Source organism: Dipteris shenzhenensis, chromosome 10 (genome assembly GCF_047967505.1).
Source record: "Dipteris shenzhenensis isolate YYH24624 ecotype China chromosome 10, Dip_SZ_1.0, whole genome shotgun sequence".
In the NCBI taxonomy this organism is placed as follows: domain Eukaryota; kingdom Viridiplantae; phylum Streptophyta; class Polypodiopsida; order Gleicheniales; family Dipteridaceae; genus Dipteris; species Dipteris shenzhenensis.
The window spans coordinates 14,350,898-14,371,985 of record NC_141605.1 but is presented as its reverse complement, the minus strand read 5'-3'; the positions used below and the strand labels follow the sequence as shown (position 1 = coordinate 14,371,985).

The following is a 21,088-nucleotide window of genomic DNA, read 5'->3' as shown; positions in this document are numbered from 1 at the left end:
GCATATATTGGAGTGCAGTTTTTGATCCTCAAACCCCCATAACAACTCTTTGCGGAGTGAGAGCATATATTGGAGTGCAGTTTTTGATCCTCCCCTTGCTTGTCAGGAGCCTATCAGATCATATAATTTGAGCAAAATGCGTGTTAGATGCATTGCAGATGTGATAGATGATCAGGGGCAACTTCTTACTTTTCCTCAGATCATGGCCAAATACCATCTTGGAATGCACCACAGGCCTATCTTGAAGAAAATAAAAGATCTTCTGCAGCCTTTATTGCCTATTCCCCAGTTCTCACACGATAACAAGTTAGCTGACTGGAAGTTATGTCCCAAAGGGCTGAATATGCGCCCTGTGCCTATCAGCAAACTCACCTCTATGACAAGATACAGACTTTTGCAGCCCATGCCGTGGATACACACTCATGCAAATTATTTGTGGCATATGCAAAAACCCCTCTCTTGGTGGTCAAGGAACTTGAGTATTTTATGGAAGGCCAAGCTGCCTTTCAAACAAAGACTATTTCTTTGGCGTTGCATTATTGGAACATTGCCAGTTGGAACTACTTTGGTTAAGAGGAAGATAGCTACTGCCACCGCTACCTGTTTACGATGCCAGGCACATGCAGAGACAATACCACACTTATTATGGTCTTGTCAATGCTCCAGGCTTTTGAGTGCAAAGATTTCAAGGTTCTTATGTCTTAGATTCCCGAATACCATATTTGGAAAATTTTTGGCAGATGTCCTACTCCATTGAGACCTTATTCTCTACTCCTTCACTGGATTAGATTTTGGGCTCTATGGACCTTCTGGACTGAACATAATATGGCATACTTGCACAAACACTTCCATCAGCCCTATGAATTCTTCAGAGCTTCCTTAAGGCAATCTATTTATGATGCCTGTAAGGAAGGAGATCTAGACAGGTCCTGCATGGAGATAGTTTATTTGTGTTTTTGATTTGGGCTCTCCCCTTTTAGGAGAGTCTCTTTGTACAATATTAATATTCTAATACAAGTCCATGGAATTACCCAAAAAAAAAGAAAAGTGTGTGTATGTATGTGTGCGTGCATGCGTGTGCGTGTGTGTGTATAGTTAGCTAGCTAGCTAGCTAGCTGAGAGAGAGAGAGAGAGAGAGAGAGAGAGAGAGATCTTCGGGAGGCCTCGCTGGAGAGAGAGAGAGAGAGAGAGAGAGAGACATCTTCGGGAGGCCTCGCTGGCCTATGAGACAAATACACACCAAAAAAGAGTAGCTACTACAACTTTGAGTATTAGAGAGTCGAGTAGTGCACATGGCATCTCAGCTCGAAGTTATTATAGCACATACCTATGTTCAATGCTTGCCCATCTCGGTAGACCGCCCATTTAGTTGCTTTACGCACCTCCTTCACTTCAGTGAGTTCGATGTTCCTTCGTTTGAGCTAGGTTGGGGCGGCCGGAGAGAGAGAGAGAGAGAGAGAGAGAGAGAGAGAGAGAGATCTTCGGAAGACCAAAGAGTCTGTGAGACCTAAAAAGAAACCTGATACAACGATATGAGGGATGGAGCTGCTACGCGGGCAAAAATCGGTAGTCATGATTGTAATGGTACCAAAAAAAAAGCACTCTGAGGGTGAGGCATCAATCATAAAAAGGGGGTGTCCTTGTGCGAGGCTGTTGTGTTGTCATAAAACCTGTGATGGAGCATTGGCGACTGTTAGCCCACTGGGGTTTCTGGGCTGTGGCCTTGCGGCGAACAAGTCCCACCATCACCCCTATGGGTTGTGTCTGTGGTCTGGTAAGCATAGAGGGAATGTCCCCCAGCATGATCTGTGTCTCAGTCCGCTGGGGAGACCGTTGGGGGGGAGAGAGAGAGAGAGAGAGAGCGAGAGAGAGAGAGAGAGAAGGGGTGCTAGTGTCAAATTCCGTGTGTTTGGAGTAATTGCTATCAGGCATCATCCATGAGTAATGTAAGCTCTGTGTGGGCCCGATTGGGGAGTCTTGGTGACTCTGGAACATGATCGAAATCTGTTGCTGTCGCCCCCTACTCCTCTGTGTGGGGCATAGTTGTGGGCATTGTGAGGCAGCCTGGAGCTATGGTGTAGCAATGATGGTCCTTGCATGGGATGGGGGCTCGTTGTGTGCTTGTGTTTTGTCTCCTGCGTGACCTGGCATCGTTTTTTTCGGGGGGGGGGGGGAGAGAGAGAGAGAGAGAAAGAGAGAAATATTAACGTCCACAGGAGAGCTCACGGGTCTATGGGACAAAATGCACACCAAAATCATCAACATCAGTTAGAGAGAGAGAGAGATTCATGCACATGTATCACAATAAGCTGGTGACTCAAATGCATACATGCATGTGTACAAAGCGGGGCAATGTGAGAAGCCTCTGATCTTTTCTTTTTGAGCACTGTTCGATTTCTCTGCCATGGTTTTTACCACCTTTTTTCTCTTTACTCACAACAATAAGCTGGTTATTCATAAACATTGCGTGCAATATGTGTAGGCAGCAATGAGATAAGCCTCCTTATCTCTGTTCTTGAGCCCTCTTTGGTTTCTCTTCCCTGCTTTGGCTGGTTTTTCTGTCTCTGCATATGCCTAGCAATATGTGTAAGTGGCAATGAGATAAGCTGCCTTATCTTTCTTGTTGAGTACTCTGAGATATTGCCCTGTCCGCATGTACTCATGGGCATCTATAAATGTGCTGTTCGTTGATGAGGTGTATAGATTCCATTTCTTGTAAAGTAAATGTACACAGTACAAGATAAAAAAGTCTGCTTGAAATTGCAGGAGCGCCTAATGATTTGAGTGAAGCAAAGAACGATGTATGTTAATTTCAACCTCTTACATGATTTCTACAACATGCCCAAAAAATAGGATCAAATAATGCATTTTGGTGAATGTAGTCTTGGACGTTTCATAATGTATTGTGGGTTTGTTGAGTGCACTTGAGCATAATTATGACTTTGTGAAGTATGGTTTCACATTTTGTCAACTTCGCATTTTGGCAGAGAGTGACCTGATATGCTGCATGAAATGCTTGGCATGCGCAGGAAAATTCGATTCTGAAGGAAGAGTTCCTGAAGCATACAAATCTGGTCCGATATGCGGAAAGTTTGCAAAGAGAGTTTCTCGAGGGTAGTGGCACAACACCAATTGCCAAAACCATGTATTCAACTTCCAACTGTACTGCTAGCTCATCAGGAGCAACTTCCTCAGGTGCGATTAGACGTTTCTGATTGTCAGTCTTTTTCCACTTGACTTTCGTAAAAATATGCAGCTAACTGCATGAGTTCAGTGTAATATTTTGTAGGGGGATGTGCCTGTGTTCGGCTTTAGTTTAATTTGTTTTTGCTAGGTTGGAATTTCCTGTGGGGGGATGTGCCATGTCATAATGTTTTTCCAAAGCCTTGTGAATGGCCCATGTATATTAGAAGAGCAGATTCTTCTGCAATTATTTGGCTATCGTTATCACTATATTTGCTTGCTCATCCAGTCATCCTTGATCTTTGAGTTTGAGTGCCTTTTGTTAGTTTGAAGCAACTTATGAAATTCATAACAAATTGCATAACATGAGTTTCATGCTTGCTGCTATTCTTAGGTCCATATATATTCTGAATCCCTTATTTGAGTCTGGATAGGCTACCTTCACATGTGTTTTGGTGCCCCAATTGGGTACACACTTGGGCCATTAAACTATAAAATTCTAGAATCACGTTTTATGGGTTAGATTTGGTCTATCGAGTCAAGTTGATCAAGATAGCGGAAGTATGAGGCATAACAGTCTAATTGAGCACCAAGATTCACACTGATTTCACAAGCCGCTCAAGTCTTCAATGGACAGGTTCGAAAGCAAATGTTCCAATCTAAAGCATACTAATTCTTAGACCTCACTAAATGATTGCCTTCCAAGAAGTCAAATGTAAAGATAAACTCAACAGACTTTGTTCTCAAGTCAATGGCACAAGCATTCAATCATGAGCAGATACAAAATGATGAACATAAACAATTAATGACAGGGTCGGCAGACCACCAGGATAAGGAGAAGGTGCTCGCTGGCATAGAGGTTTAAAAATATTGGATTGCAAACCTCTACATCATATTGTGGAAGTGGAAAATCAATACACAAGCAAACTTCGACAAAGTAGCAAGATCAGTTTTGCACAATATAGGCCAAAGCAACCCTAAGGAAGTATCTAAGGCCTGGGTATCCAGCAACTAGATCAGGGGAGTAATGCCAATGAATACCAAGTGCTCCTGTGGAGACAAGAGAATCATGTGACACACACCACTGGGCCCATCATGATATCCCACTCCCCTTTTGGGACCTCTACTCATGTATCTGATGTAACTGACCAGACTTGACGTTGGATCTGATTTGATGTGATGACGACGACGATGATGATGATGATGCTATCACTATGTGGTACTTAGCATTTACCACGGGTGATGACGCCCGTTAAGTAGATCCACCCTTTCAGCTTATTGTATCAGGTTCCTCTCATAGATGCAACGGTCTTCTGAAGACTTCAATAAACTCTCTCTCTCTCTCTCTCTAACTGATGTTAATGATTTTGGTGTGCTTTTTGTCTCATAGACTCCTGAGGTCTCCTGTGGACGTCAATCTCTCTCTCTCTCTCACACACACACACACACACATATTCTTTTTGCATTGTCTCATATAGGTGGAAAAAGCCAAAAAGGCCACGGACATTCAGGTATGTCATTTGTGCTTCCTCAAGCAATGTGTTGATCTTAACTTGCAGGTCTGTGACCTGAGGATGAGAGGGATACATCCTTCATCTCCTCCCACAAATTTTGGGCTTCCTTTGGAACGTGATGCTCACCAACAGGCTTATTGTGAAATTCATGTATCGTGTAGGAGTACCTTCATTTTTTCCGTTTGCACGGACAGCTCATAGTGGAAACCCACGATTTGTGATTTTTAGGGCGCATAGCTTTGGGAGGGTATAGGTGAGGTTAGTAAAGGCAAGATTCAAAATTGGTGGGCTAGGCATGTGTAGGAGGGAGGTACACCCATAATTTTACTTGGTGGTGGGCTAGCCATATGTAGGAGGTACTACTCTAGTCCTTTTTCTTGTTAATCATTTTGTGGAATACACTGTTACTTTCCTCCCCTCCCTCTGTGCTACTCTTCCCCTTTAACTATCTCTCCCCCCTTTGTGCTACTCTTCCCCTTTAACTATCTCTCCCCCCTTTCTCCTCTTCTCCCTCTCTTGTCATCCTCTCCCTCTTCTCCATTCTACCCCTTTCACTTTTGCTATTTTGTTATTTTGTTTTGGGGGTGTGTGCGCGGGGCTGTTTGTTGACACACAAGTGTGTGTGTTTACAAACCGTTCTATATCCATTTATATAAACCGTTCTATATCCATTTATATATACCTGGATGAATCCAGTAACATTCCCAAGCTCATCCTCTAAAAACACAACATAGCGCAGTTTCAATCTCACGATAGTCACGCGTAAGATTGAAAACCATAAACTCCATCACGCATAGCAGGGACTAGCTACTATGACATCCCCACCCAACAGTGGGTGTAGACCATAGTATAAAAATATGCTTTGACACATACAAATTCACACTCCCACACATACTTGAGCATCCATTTATACAAAGTCTTCGTACTGAGTTTCTGTCGGCACTCCGGAGGTGAAAGGCAAACTCAGCCATTGTTGGGTGCTGCTTAAATTAATCAGGAATTTATATGGGATTGATGGTTTGTGACTGCACTTCTTTCTATGTGATGAGTTTGGGAATAATTTTGTATCTAGTTCATCACTTAACACACGCATTGAACCTTCTAAAAAAACTTGCATGAATCTTGGTTCTTTCATCTTGCTGCTTCTCTCAAATTTTATTTTAAATTTGCCTATACGAATTCCAGTTTGTAAATTCTCGAAGGTGAGTCAGAGCCCCCTATTCTGGGAGAAAGGTCACTAAGGTGGGGAGGATCTGTCCATGCAAACTCTCAGTATTATTGTATTTGTAGTTTTGTTGCTATTTATATGTAGGCTTAGTTGCTCCTCATTTTAAAATTCAAGGCTCAAGAGTCTTTCAACTCATCGCCTTTTTCTCTTCTGTGAAAGCAGCGTCCTCTAGAAGTCGCAAAGAGGAGAAACCGAAGGAAAGGTCTGAAAAAGACAAACTTTTCAGGCGGAGGGCCAAATATTTTGTTGCAGCTCAAATTGCTGCTATTTTTGCGTACGTGGTTTTCGTGGGTATCACAGTTGAGGAACCCTCAATGGAAGATGAGGGATACTACGAGGATTGAATTAGTTTCTGGGGTCGTAGCCATCAAGCTGTGATGGGCAATTCTTTTCAAAGCCCATGTTGGCTATGGCTAAGCCCTGTTTGCAAGAATTGTCCTGCTGTGGGCTGTCATTGTCCCTGGTTAGCAGCCTAAGAGTTTTGAAATTCTTCGTCCCTGACAAACTCTCTGTGATTATGGTTCCAAACGAGCGTGCAAAATGTTTGGTACAGGTTGGCAGACAACATTTTGTGGCCCATTGAAAATTGCTAATTCTGTACCACATCTTTTGTTGCACAAGGTGGTCATTTAGTCACATTGGGTCTGGTCAATAAAATGTCAGTTCATTGTTTAGATTATGTTATAAGCCTTTGCAGTGCGACTGCAGTTTTGGGGAAGCTGTTTGTCAATGCAGTTTTAAGTTCTGATGCACTCTTTTTTCAGTGATTTTTTGAAGCTAAAGGAACAGCATCACATAGGCCAGATTGCATTGGTCCTTGTCGTTTAGTAAGTGAGCAAAAGATTTACTGACTTTAATTTACTCATGAAGGCACAATAGACTGGTTTTCCGAAAACCAGGTATTTTTGTTTTTTAAAACTTAATATTCTCACACACTAAGCTTTGCTAATACATGTATCTCAAGCTAGGCAGGTATGGATGACCTACCAAGTCATTGAAGCATCACAAACCATGGTGCCATGGGACTTGAAAGCGTTTTTATGTATGTTTTCAAGTTGCATAAATTGTTAGCATTGCCTGCCTTGCAGGGAGTGCTCTCTATACACTTTTTTCGGAAAAATCTCCTGTAAGCTGTTTGACCTTCTAAATTGAGCTTGCTTTGTTGGCAATCTTGTGTTACCCATGCTCCCTTAGTGGCTGCAAGTCTGTCACAAATTTCTTGCTTGTCTCTGTGGCAATGCCATGACTTAGAATTTTCCTTTGCTCTTGCCCATTTATTGTGTTGAAGGTGATGGAAGTGATTGTGTTGACAATGTTTACGAAGTTGAATGAGCTTCCATGTACCCCTTCAAAATAGCCACAACATTCCTCCTCGTTTGCACAATCAAACCATTTTGCAGGGTTTGTAGTCTTGCTAGTTGTAACAACCTGATTCCTAGCCTCATTCCATGAGAATTCGCCTAGAAGTTAGGCTTTATGTGCACATTACGCCTTTTGTTGGAAACTATAGTTTTTCAAGCTATGTCATGCTTCATTGTTGGTTGTGCTAGGTTTGGAGCTACTCTTACAACCGGATCTCAAGCCAGTGAATGTACAAGCTTTTCCGAGGGTAATCATGCTACAATCATTGTAAACTGTATTTTTCTAACGATTATCAATTGGTCTTTGAGAAGCTGGATCTGAGCTCTTGTAAATTGTTAAGCATGCCTAGATTTAATAAAGAGTGCATCAATATGGATGCTCGTCTCCAATAAAATGATATGGCACAGACAGTGAGGTGCGCATGGACTATGTGGATTGCAAAGAATCTCAATCTAACAATTGTGTGGTTGGAAATAGTGTAGGAGAAAAGTTCCATGCCTTCGATCTTGAGGCAAAGATGCTTATCATTCGAGCTTGAATTAGTTTTGTCCTAGATGTGTTAACCTGTTGACCTCCAACTTGCGAAGGCTCACAAGGGATATATATTAGACTAAGTCAAATGGGACATTTACGTGGGACCCATGTTCTTCATCCTATCTCTCTCTCCATCTCTCTCTCTGACACACACACACACACACACACACACACATTGTTTGAGAAATCAAGTCAAGACATGGAGCTTCAAGTAGAATATATAGGTGATCAATTATAACAAAATAGAGGAACTTGCAACTATCTTATGGAATAGTAGTTCTCTCCCACTGTGCAAAATCTTATCACATTAGAGACTCGAGTTGCTAGACAACATCAAATCACATTATTAACATTACGTGCACTCTTAAGGCATCAATTGAAAATGCAAGCCTCATGTAAGTTTTTTAAATTAAGAAATTGTAGTTTGTTATATAGCACTATTAATTACAAATATTGCCTTTGTAGATAGTGTTATGTCACAAGTAAAGGTGTGAACGCTAGGTACTTTGTTCCTCCATAGACTTTTTCCCATGTGCATAGGAGTGCATTCTATCCCTTTTGTGGATGTGGCTTATCTTCTTTATTGGTATTGTGGCCACACTTATTGCAATCAAGTCTTGTGCATCATTGCTTGCCACGTGATGTACCCCTATGAGGGTTGCGTATTGGGCAACAAAATGCATCAGAAACCTCTCCCTAAGGATTTTGCAGTGAGGGGTTGCCCAAAAATTGTAGCTTATACATAGTGATATATGTGGTGCAATGTGGATGCCATCTATTGGAGGTTACTACTATTTTGTCATGTTCATTGATTATCTTTCTAGATTCAATTGGGTCTATGATAACGAAGCACAAATCAAAGGTGTCCATATGTTTCAAGCAATTTGATCACATGGCTGAAAATACGTTAGGATGTAAATTGTAGATTCCATGGGTAGGTAGAGGGGGAAGCACATGTCCACAGGTTTCAGAGTATACTTGATAAAAGGGAGTTTAGCATCAATGCATTGTGCCTTATACAATACAACAAAATGGTATGGCAGAAAAGAAAGAATAGATCTTGTATGGAGATGGCATGGTGTATGATGAAGGCCAAGTTTGCTTCACAACTTTTGTTATGTGTGCATCGCATCATAGTTGGATGTGTTCTACGTAGATGTTCAACAAATGCCTCGTAAATTGATACTTCTTTCACAAAATGGCATGGCAATAGTTCATATGCATTTCTTTGGACACTTGGCTTATACTCTTATTCTTGAGCAATGTCGTTCTAAGCTTGATGATGAGGCAATGAAGTGTATCTTTGTGGGTTACAATTCTGAGAGTAAAGGGTACCACGACTACCATCTTGCTTCGTAGCGAATTATGGTAAGTAGACATGTGGTCTTTGTGGAGAATTCATCTCCGCCCGTTCTTGAATGCACAAAATAGCCCACGATTCGGTCACTGGATGTGTTCGATACTCTCCTCACTTTGTAGGGACACACTTATATGTATTGGGCACACTAAGCTTATGGCTAGAAATTAGACGGTAAGTGTTGTAAATCAGCCTATAGCAGCTAGGTATGCCTAATGATGTGCCCATTATTAAGGCAAACATTGAATGCCTCGTTGGCTGCTACAAACTTTGCAAGACAACAATTCAGTGGGTCCTTTGGCAGGTGGACTTGTGCTAGTTCTTGCCATGCATCGGGGCAATATGTTAATCATGCTTTTATGAAATCTTTTGTGATGAAGAAGAGCTAGTCTCATTCAATATAGCAAAAGAGGATCAAAATTGGGTGCATGTTGTTCAGCCCAAACATGATTCCATTTTGAAAAATGGCACTTTGGGTTTACTTGACTTGCCTTTTGGTAAGAAAGCTATTGGCACAAAGCGGTTTACAAGTGTAAAAGAAAGTGGACATAGCATTGATCGCTACAAAGCCAAAATTGTGGCAAAGGGCTATGCACAACAAAACGGCATAGATTATGATGAGACCTTAGCTTTCACTTCTCATAATGACAACCACCAAGTGTATTCTATGGTAGTCCATCATTATCAGAATGTGCATCAGTTGGATATCAAAATGTCCTTGAATTGTGATCTCCATGAGGTGGTCTATGTCAGCTAGCCTCATGGTTTTGTTCAAAAGGGCCTAGAAGACAAGGTGTGCAGTTTATGGAAAGCTCTATATGGCCTTAAGTAGGCTCCATGAGCATGATATGAGAAGATAATTCGTGCTTGGTTGCTCATAGGTTTTGTGATAGTCCAATGGAGCATTTTTGAAATTTTGGACTCAAAAGGGGACCTTTTAGAGAATTATTAAGGGAATGTGGAATGCATCAAGGAGATTATGCCATGTGGACTTCTTTGTAATAGAGGCCCCAAATCTAGGGTAATTTCACTTTTTTTCCAAAATACCCATACAAACGTCATTGGTGCTTCACAATAAAATATTACCTTTGGCGGACCTGGCTTGACCATATTAGGCCTCATTGTTTTCCTCCTATCCATCTATCTCCTAACTAGAACTATACTCACAATTCCTTCTGCCTACTTCTCTATTCACGTTTGTCATCTACCTGGAAAATTTCTTGGAGAAAAAATAAGATCTGTTCGTCTCTCTTCTCTTATACTTCTTTCTCTCTTCCATTTATTCTCCACTTGTTCTTGTCTCTCTTAGAAATTAATGATTCGACCTAACTTTGCTTAGAAGGAGGAGGACGAAAAATGGGTGTTATATCATTTTTGACCCTTTCTAAGTCTTATTGAAGCATAAAGGATCAACTTCAGAAGAAAGAATACATATTTTCAAGGAATGAAGTGAATTTGCTTTAAAAAATGTCTCTTTACTACGTACATAAGTTTTCATTTGACAATTTGTCTATATGGTTGTTGTAAAAGGCACGGAGGAGGGAGAGATACAGGTAGATGATATTGAAGCTATAACCCTATTTTTGGAGTTGTTGCTTCTCTATTATAGGAGAAACAGAGAGAAGGAGAGAGAGGTAGGGGAAGAGAAAGAGACAGATATTGTATTTTGAATTGTTGTGTGTACTTTTCTTTGAGGGGGATAAGAGAAGCAGAGAGATAGAGAGAGAGAGCGTGAGAGAAAGTGATTGTATTTCAAAATCCTATGTTTTTGAATTGTTTGAGGGGGATATGTGTGTGTGTGTGTGTGTGAGAGAGAGAGAGAGAGAGAGAGAGAGAGAGAGAGATTAACGTCCACGGGAGGCCTCACGGGCCTATGGGACAAAGTGCACAGAAAAGCAAACTCATACAAGCCTCAGTAGGCTGAAGGAAAGGGTACGCTAGGACCCTTGCTAAGTACTAATCTATGCTAACAGAATCATAATCATAATCATAATCAAGTCATCTACGACTGCAGAGTGGGCCATATCAATCAATCTATCTAGGCGCTAGGACGAAACCGAAGCTTGTATAAAGATGGCTCTCTTGTACTAGTCTATGCTAACAGAATCATAATCATAATCATAATCATAATCAAGTCAACTACGGTTGCAAAGTGGGCCATATCAATCAATCGATCTAGGTGCTGGGACGAAACCGAAGCTTGGTATAGTGATGGCTCTCTTGTGGGCTGCGAAGATGTCTTGTATCTACGTCTGTCGAGTCTCACGCTGTGGTGGGGGACACGGTCTCCTCGCTCTCTGGACTCTCTGGGTTATGTCTAGAGTGACCCCTGTGATAGGTTAGACCTCAATAGAGTGTACTCTGGGGGCTCTTTGTCGCACATGTGGCCTCTGCGCCCCTCTCTTGGTGGTACGGTGCCGGCTGCTCATCCAGACTGCTCTCATATCGGCTAGCTCCTCTTCCTCCACTCCATTGTGTCAGGGGGCTAACTCAAATGTATAGAATTCTGTGATGTGCCGCTGTACCCGGTCACCCTCTATGTCCTGTAGTGGTCTGCCATGCCCTGCTACTCTCTGATCTGTCGTAGAAGCGTCTCTCTGTGTCACTGCATCTCCATCAGATAAAGCCCGATATAGACCTAGTCATTGAAATGGATTAGTCGTGACAAAGGACCAAAGCCACTCCCCTCTACGTAGAGATAGTGGTAGCATGCCCAAATCTTGAAGTAGGTTGGGCAAACACAAAGAAACTACTCCTCCATCTCAATTGCCCCCAGTGTACATAGCATGCAGACTCGCTACTCTCTAAGTATACCCATTGCTCTCCCTGCCTCGATCCTCAGCTGATGGGACGAAACCTGCATCTGACCAATGGCAATCCTCAGTGCATGAGAGACTCCTCTATCCTCGAGATACTGGGGTTTGATAATGAATCCCTCCTCTGATACTCTCAGCAAGTGGCCGTAATAATACTAGGTCTTGGTGGGGAGCTCCTGGTCCCCCCCCCCCCAAGTTCGGGATGTGTGAATCTCGAGGAGATCTAATCGTATGATACGGTTGATCTCATCTTGCGAGATCGACTCAGGAGGTGCATCCATATTGTACTGAAAGGGGGGAAGCGTGTCCATCTGGATACCGTGCCTAGCAAGCCATGTAGATATGCATGCATACCATGTGTTTGCCCCGCTCTTTGCGAGTCATCTAGAAAGATGGCATCAACCTGGAGAGGTGTCATGGCGAACTCTGCCTGTACTATCTCATGTGGAACTGAGGGCTTACATAGGATCATCCTGGATCCCATCGTCACCTGTAGTTGCTCAAAGCTCCTCCAGTCTGTCCTTGGAAGATCGCACCTCCAAAAAGGTGCTGCATACATGATAGTCGGCCACACTAATGTGTCAAAAAGCCAACCCTTCATCGGTGGATCCTTGAAGTGCGCCTAGAAACACTAACGCTCTAGTCTAGCCAAAGCACTACACCCTCATGTGAGCCGTGCTTGGGCTGCATGTTTCACCATGAAGTTGGGTCCTGTGAAGACTGCTCCCAAATATGTGTATGATTGCACTATCTCCACTGACTCACCAGGATAGGTGAAACTAAGTCAGTGAATCACTACTCGTGAGGTGTTGATCATAACCTTAGTTTTCCCAAGGTTGACCATCAGATCTCTCTGCAAAACACCTCTAATGCCTCCAGATCTCTGTGTAGCCCCTCCGTTGAAGAGGATATAAGGACTATATCATTAGCATATAACAATATATGTATGAGGAGATCCCTTAGTAATGAGCCCTTGCCACCTAGGCGATCTATGAAAGATGGGATCTCAGCAATATAGGGTCCAAAGAGAGTTGGTGAGAGAGGGCAGCCCTGCTTCACCCTAGTGGTGCTCTCGACCCAATCCGATAGACCACCTAGGGCATGGACCCTAGCTCTGACTGACTCATACAATCTCATCACACCCCAAATCAGCATCTCTAGGATCTGCATCTCCTGTAGTCCCCTGATCATGCAGGATCGTGGAACAGTGTCGAAGGGCTTTCGAAAGTCTACGAAGCATGTGTAGACTCTCTGATGTCTAGACCTCGCCTCCTCAATGATATTCCTCAGAGTGAAAATGTGGTCTAGGGTAGAGTACTGCCTCCTGAATCTTGCTTGCCCTAGTGCTCGCTGCCCTCGTGCCTTTGTATGACTACTGATCTCTCTCTCTAGTACCGATCCATAGATCTTGGCTAGTGTTTGGTCGATCATGAGGGTGCGATAGTTCCCGGTGTCCATGAGGTCTCCTGCTTTGTGTATTGGTACGATAGTAGTGGTGCTCCATGTTGGTGGGAAGCTGTGACAAACTGCAAGGTTAAACATATATGCAAGGATCGGTGCTAGGACCTCTTGCCCATGTGTGAAGTGCTCTGTCCAAAGGCCTTCGTGATCTTGTGCTTTCCGGTTGTGGAGCTGGCGAGGTGCAGCCTGCTCATTTTGCATAGTGAATAGATGATAGGTAGTGGGCCTGGGCATAGACGACATGTCTAGCGATGTTTGCCTTGGGACATCATATAACGAGCATGCATAAGTGTGCCACACGCCCGAATCAGTGATGGGGATGGGTGGCTTCCCCTCTGAGAGGAGTCCCAGTGGTTGATCTGACGATCTCATCCATCCTATGTGTGGGGAAGGCTCATCTCTTGCGGCGTGTCAACCGCTAAAAGATCCTATGTGCCTCATGTGACATCAACTGACCAAAGGCTTGCTCCCATGTGAGGTGGGCTCGCATCTCTCTACACTCATCATCAAACCAGGGGTTTTGAGGCATCTTCCCATCTCGTACCCATGAAGATCAGGTCGTAGGAAAGGATCTGGTGGCAGCATCCTATATCACTGTGATAACAGTGGCTGAGGCATGGGCGAGGTCTAAGTGGATCTGGCTACGGGTAGCAATGGGAACTCTCCCTGTGCCTGGTGTAGTAGCAAGAACATCGAAGGCCAGATATGAGTGGTCGGCTCCAAGTGGGAGGGGGGGTATGGTGAGGTCATTTATCCGTGAGACAAAAGCCAATGGGCCTAGTAGGTAGTCCACTGTGCTAGTCCCGCCTCCATGTTGGAAGCATGTGAATCCCTTAGATGATGGCCATCTCTGAAGGCCATTGTAGATGATGAGGTCGTGGACAGCTCTCAACTCAAGCAATCGCCCGTATGCTGTCACATGTGAAGTATCTGCAGAAAGTCTCCGAATCCCAAGTTCTACTGCATCTAACTCTGGCATCATGTGGGGGTCTCTCTCATATGTGAAGCAAGTAAGCCCACTTGCCTATCCCTCGTCCTTGCATTGAAATTCCCTAGAAGGAGGGTGTCTCCCTGTCTGGAGTGTTTATGGGTGAGGAGAGAGAGGATGAGAGTTATTGTTAATCATATGGAACAGGGACTATGGAGATGGGAAATACAAAATATCGAGGTACCTCAGCCTGTTATACTAAAAAACATCAAGGATAAGCATGAGGAATGGATTCCTTAGCTCTACAAGAAATATTCTTTAATCCCAATGCAACCTACTAATCCAGGGTGTTATAAAGTGGCTCGTAAGACATGTCCAAACATTGGAAAGGTAGAATAATGGATTTGAAAAAGGCTCCCAACATAACAAGATAGTTGCTGGCATATATATCCAACATGTCCTAACTCCTTGCTCATCCAAACATATGCATGCATCTGAATGTAGGCCTTCCATATCGTAGGCCCAATCGTAAGTACTTCACAGTGTATTCGGGTCATGCTTTAAAGTATTTGCATTTAGCTAGGGACATTGACACCACTTTCTTATCCTTGCATTTATTTTACAAATTTGTCTCCATCTAATTACAAGGAATGGGGGCCTGCTGAGAGTGCTCTCAACGGAAGCAAGAACGGAAGAAGGAGAGGGAGAGAGAGAGAGACAGAGAGCCACAAGTTTTGGTGGGTGCAGAACCACCCTAATCTTCTTTTTCATTCATTTATATATGTGTTTCAGTATTGTACATAACTGGGGTAAAGGCACAGTGACCTTTAACCCCCACAACCTCCCACTTAAAGGACAATGTGCCTTTAAGGGAGAACAACCAATGAGCATACTATCCAATGCCCATCAATACACGACAATACTCAAACCGCTGACTAGGTAGACTCTTTGTCAGCATATCTGCAAGGTTATCATCTGTATGAACCTTGACAAGCTCTATGCGCTTGTCCTCAAGTACCTCCCTGATGAAATGGTACCTGACCTCAATGTGTTTGGTCTTTGCATGAAAGACCGGATTCCGTGCTAGCTAAATAGCACTCATGGAATCACTATGCAATGTCGGTACACCTGTATGAATCCCCAAGTCTCCCACTAGCCGATCAAGCCATATAGCCTCCTTGCAACCCTCTGTATCTGCAACATACTCAGCCTCTGTGGTAGACAAAGCAACACACTTCTGTGTGCGAGACATCCACGACACTGCACCACTTGCACAGGTGAACACATAACCGGAAGTGGATCTCCTACTATCCACATGCCCTGCATAGTCTGAATCTGTGTATCCAAGTACACGCATGTCTCCTCTACCAAAGCAGATGCACATCTCCTTGGTACCCTTCATGTACCTCATGATGCACTTAATTGCCTCCCAATGCCTCTTTCCTAGATTAGCCATATACCGGCTAACAACTCCCACTGCAAATGCAATGTCTGGTCTAGTAGCTATCATAGCATACATAAGACTCCCAACTGCTGATGCATAAGGAACCTTGGCCATCATGGCCGTTTCCTCATCTGATTTGGGACTATCTGTATGACTCACTTTCACATATGGAGGCAATGGAGTACTCACTGCCTTCCCCCCCTCCATATTGAAATGCTGTAATACTTTTGCAACATACTCGTTTTGTGAAAGCCAAAGGAGTTTCCTACTCTGATCACGTGTGATGCGCATACCAAGATTAATGCATCTAGCTCATAAGTATTCTTGCTAGCCAATAGCATATCATCCACATATAGTGCCAAGATTATCAGGCTATTATCCTTAACCCTTTTAGTGTAGAGGTAGTGATCAATTTCACTCCTTCTAAAACCCTGGGACCGAATGAAAGCATCAAACTTTTGATACCATTCTCTAGGGGCTTGCTTACGACCATATAGACTCTTCTTTAGCTTGCAAACTAAATGCTCTTTGCCCTTTTCTTCAAAGCCTTTCGGCTGCACCATGTAAATTTTCTCATGCAAATCCCCATGCAAGAAAGCTGTCTTGACATCCATCTGCATAAGCTCCATATCCTTTGATGCCACTAGTCCAAGCATGCATCTAAGTGTGGTCATCTTCACAACCGGAGAGAATATCTCATCAAAGTCCACACCCTTCTCTTGCTTGAACCCTTTAGCAACCAAACGGGCCTTGTACGTAGCCACATCATCACCTGTGACCTTCATTTTGTAGACCCATTTACATGGCAATGCTTTCTTTCCATGTGGCAAAGAAACCAAGTCCCAAGTCTTATTCTTCATAAGTGAACTCATCTCTGATTGCATAGCATACTCCCACTTGCATTGATCCTCACGCATCATAGCCTCTCTGTAGCAAGAAGGCTCCACGCAATCAGTAAGCATCACATAGTCTACCCCTAGAACAAACCTATCAGGCGGTCTAGACACTCTAAATGATCTTCTCAAGGGCATTTCAGCTTGCTCTCCCATTTGCATATCAGCCACATTTGGCTCATCATTTCCACCAATAGATGATCCATCATCTACCCTTGATTGTATACCTGTGGGAGTACTTGGTGGTACCATTTCTTGCACATTTGGTGCATGGACAGCTTGCTGTCTATTAACATATGCAGGTGGATTCACATCCTGGAAAGTGATTCTCCTCATTTCCACATCCCTCATGGGTGCCTTATGCATCTTCTTCTCATTGAAGACCACATCATGGCTGCGTATGATCTTCTTTGCTTTTGGATCCCAGAGATGATAGCCCATCTCTCCACTTTCACCATAACCCAGAAAGATGCATTTCCTAGACTTAGGATCTAGCTTCTTTCGAAGCTCTTTTGGCACATGTGCATATGCCTCACACCCAAATATATGCCAATGAGAGTAAGAGGGCTTCTTGCCACTCCATGCCTCTTCAGGAATACTGCCATCCAAACTCTTACTAGGTGATCTATTGATCACATGCACTACAGTCTTCATTGCCTCAGCCTAAAAACCACCAGAAAGACTTGCATTGGAAAGCATGCATTGCAACCTTTCTTGAATGGTACGTTTCATCTTTTTTGCAACTGGATTTTGCTCTGGAGTACGAGGGGATGTGAGCTCCCTCTTAATCCCACGTGTATCACAGAAATGCTGAAAGTCATGAGAGAGATGCTCTCCACCATTGTCAGTCCGTAGGCATTTAAGCATTCTACCTGACTGATTCTCAACCAAGGCCAGCCATTTCTGAAATACTTGGAACACATCACTCTTCGAGCTATAGCATAAGCCCACACTTTCCTAGTTGCATCATCAATGAATGTCACATAGTATTCAACCCCGCCTAATGACCGTGTAGGCATGGGACCACATACGTGTGAATGCACCAAATCAAGCATTTCAAACTCTTTATTTCCCCTTCTTTTATGGGTTGATTTAGTCTCCTTCCCATAGAGACAATGCTCACAAAATTCAAAATCAGAGAAACTCAAATGCGGTACATAACCCAAACGACATAAGAGTTTCATTCCATTCTGGCTCATGTGCCCCAACCTGCAATGCCACAAAGAAGTGCTTGGTTGCTCGGTTATTGCAACAACATGATCAAATACCCCTGATACATGTAAGGGATACAAAGTCCCACACTTGGCACCCTTGGCCAAAAGCATAGAGCCCTTCTGATTTTTCCAAGTCTGAAAGCCAAAAGTGGTGTGAAAACCGGCATCATCTAGTTGACCCACTGAATTAAGACTCTTGGTCAGCTTAGGCACATGTCTCACATGTTTCAAAACAAATGCAGACTTATTTGCAAAAGAAAACTTTATGTCACCTGCTCCCACTATGTCACATGCATAGTCATTTCCAAGATGCACACAACCTATCTTTCCACTGTCATAAGTGGAGAACCATTGCCTATGGGGAGTAACATGGAATGAAGCACCAGAATCCAAAATCCAATCCTGGGAATATGCATCATCTGAAGTGGTAAGCAACTCTGCAGATAAACTAGACATGAAGAGAACGTCATTGTCACTATCATGTGTGACTGCATTGATCTCCTTGATCTTCACTTTTCCTTTGTCCTCCCTTGGACTCTCTTCCTTTTGATTTGCACCCCAATTTGCATTCTTTTTCTTATCCTTTTGCTCTCTTTTTAGCTTGTAGCAATCCTTTTTCATATGGCCCTTCTTGCCACAGTGATAACATCCAATGTTTCGTGCCTTGGATTTGCTATGAGACTTCCCTCTTTCTTGGGACTTCCCCCTGAACTGTGATCTGCCCCTTTGCACATTTAAGGCTGCATCCTGCTTGTTGCCATCCATAGACTTCCGTCTAATCTCCTCGGCCAACAAGCTACCCACAAAATCATCAAATTTCAGTACTCCACCAGGTGCAGAGTTACTGACAGCTGTACAGAAGGTATCCCATGAGGATGGCAATGAACATAAGAGAAATATTGCCTTAGTCTCTGCATCAAAATTCATTTTCTGAGCCTGAAGCTGGCTGAAAATAATATTGAATTCATTCAAGTGAGAAGCAATGGAGACCCCTTCATCTGCAGCTCAAACAACCTCTTCATGAGGTAAACCTTATTAGAGGCAGTTTCCTTCTCATAAGTGGCACACAGTTTCTTCCACAAATCTTCCGTAGTCTACTCATTTACTATTGTGAAATAAACTGACTCTGCAAGATGAAGTCTAATAGTAGACTTTGCTAATGCATCCAACTCATTCCAATCATCCTCAGACATATTTGCAGGCTTAGCTTCAATCCTTGCCAAGGGTTTAATCTGCTTCTTTTGAATAAGCACATTCCTTATTTGTTCTTTCCACAAAGAAAAGTTTGTCCCATCAAACTTTTGAATGCTGAAAAACTCCTTTTCAGACATGGAAGAGGATGCCATGATGCAAATGAAACAAAATCCCAAATGCTAGTGCCTGCAAGGGAGAATCACACCAAATACCAGGTGCACCCAAATGTGTATGCCACAATAGAGTGAAATATCACCAAAACTCAAAGCTCAAAGCATCAAAAGATGCATCTGACTCATGTGCATATACATGCATCCATATGAGCAAATCTGGCCTTAAAGAAAATGCCAATAAGTGCCAAATGACTCAAGCATAAACACCGTCCACTGGCATATGCATCAATAATATGTCATCCAAGAGAGCATAGCACTATCAGTGCATCACCTGCAATGTGTCAAAGCTGTCCCTCAACATAAAATAGCATCCATGTGCAAAGCGTCCATAAAAAATAGTATCCCACAAGGCAATTTGGGCCTATCAGCGAATCCAATAAGGACCGTAATGCATCCAAATGGCCTATAAATCATCCACTACAACCCAATGCATACCACAAATGAGCGCACACTGCTCAAACTACAACTAGAGTGATCTGCATAAGGTATGCTCAAGAAATCATAGTCCCACGGTAATGACCGCTACTGAAAATAGAACCTGAGATGCTTCAAAACATGGGCGCCATTGCATAATCGGAATCAACAAGAAAATCTGCAAATATCTCTCTTCTACCAGAACTCCAAAATCCCAACTGATGAGTGAGAAATGGGAGTCAACACTTATCCACTGCCATGTGGCATAAATCTAAGGTTTCAAAACCTTAGAATGAAAAATGCATAACAGAGAGACGAAATCGAATACACAGAGATCTATAACTCTGAAAATCCTCCACTGAATTGCGCAAGAACTGACAAGTAGGGGTTTTTGGGCGTCCGGAACGCAATGGGACAGACAGTTTTGGAAACTGTGGTCTCAATCACTAGGTCCAACACACGGACTAAAAAACGTTTTTGGAAACAGAGCTGTTTGTAAACTCCATCGGAGTACGAATGATGAGCAACATAGAAGTTTTAGGACCTCCTGAGTCCACCGGAACTAACAGATCTGCAAATGGTTGCTCCAAACTTGAGTTCCAACACCCAGGCAAAAAACGCAGAAACTGACACAGTGAGTCAGAAATCCACTGAAATGATCCCAGATTCAAGAATGAAGGTGTTTCCAAGCTCCTGAAGTGAAGTGGACATCAAAAGCAAGCAATAGTTGCCTCTACAAGTCAATACAGAGTCTCTGTCATCGAACGGAACAGGGAAAAGCTCAAAAAACGACTTTTCTTTGAAAACTCTTAACAGGCTCTCAAAACCACTTCGCAAAACCAAAGTGACTTTTCCAAAGGTTCATCCAAGGTCTCTACACACTCGGATGCAAGTAAAGTCACCCACAAAGCTTTCCACAGAGCTTCTCCTTCCTCCCACAGAGTTGCTGAGCTTCAAGCATTCACGGATGCTCAGCTAGATCACCCGGGCTCTGATACCAGTTGAGAGTGCTCTCAACGGAAGCAAGAACGGAAGAAGGAGAGGGAGAGAGAGAGAGAGACAGAGAGCCACAAGTTTTGGTGGATGCAGAACCACCCTAATCTTCTTTTTCATTCATTTATATATGTGTTTGAGTATTGTACATAACCGGGGTAAAGGCACAGTGACCTTTAACCCCCACACCTGCAACATGCATAACTCGGGTGTTGCATGTCCTTCATTCTGAGATTGCATGTTCATCATGCCGGATCAAGAAGGCCAGTATGGAATATTAGAATCTCTTCCCTTGCCTTCTTTTGATAGTCTAGAGTGGCTGCTTCCAAGCACAAAGATCAGTGAATCAAATGGAAGATTAGAATCTCTTCCCTTGCCTT

The 21,088-nt window shown here is 43.2% G+C and overlaps 1 protein-coding gene across 3 annotated transcripts in view; it reads left to right on the top strand.

Moving 5' to 3' along the window:
- LOC147897440 (metaxin-like protein) overlaps nucleotides 1-7,800 on the top strand; it is a 51,233-nt gene extending 43,433 nt beyond the window's left edge. The window contains exons 5-6 of one of the 3 annotated variants that reach the window (XM_087380381.1): nucleotides 3,030-3,195; nucleotides 7,476-7,800. In XM_087380381.1, the coding sequence (XP_087236507.1) occupies nucleotides 3,030-3,195; nucleotides 7,476-7,558 (249 nt within the window). In that variant the 3' untranslated portion in view covers nucleotides 7,559-7,800. Of the gene's footprint in view, nucleotides 1-3,029; nucleotides 3,196-6,087; nucleotides 6,845-7,475 lie in introns of those variants that run through there. The other 2 variants (XM_087380382.1, XM_087380380.1) reach the window with 2 other exon arrangements.
- The last annotated feature ends 13,288 nt before the right edge of the window (nucleotides 7,801-21,088 follow it).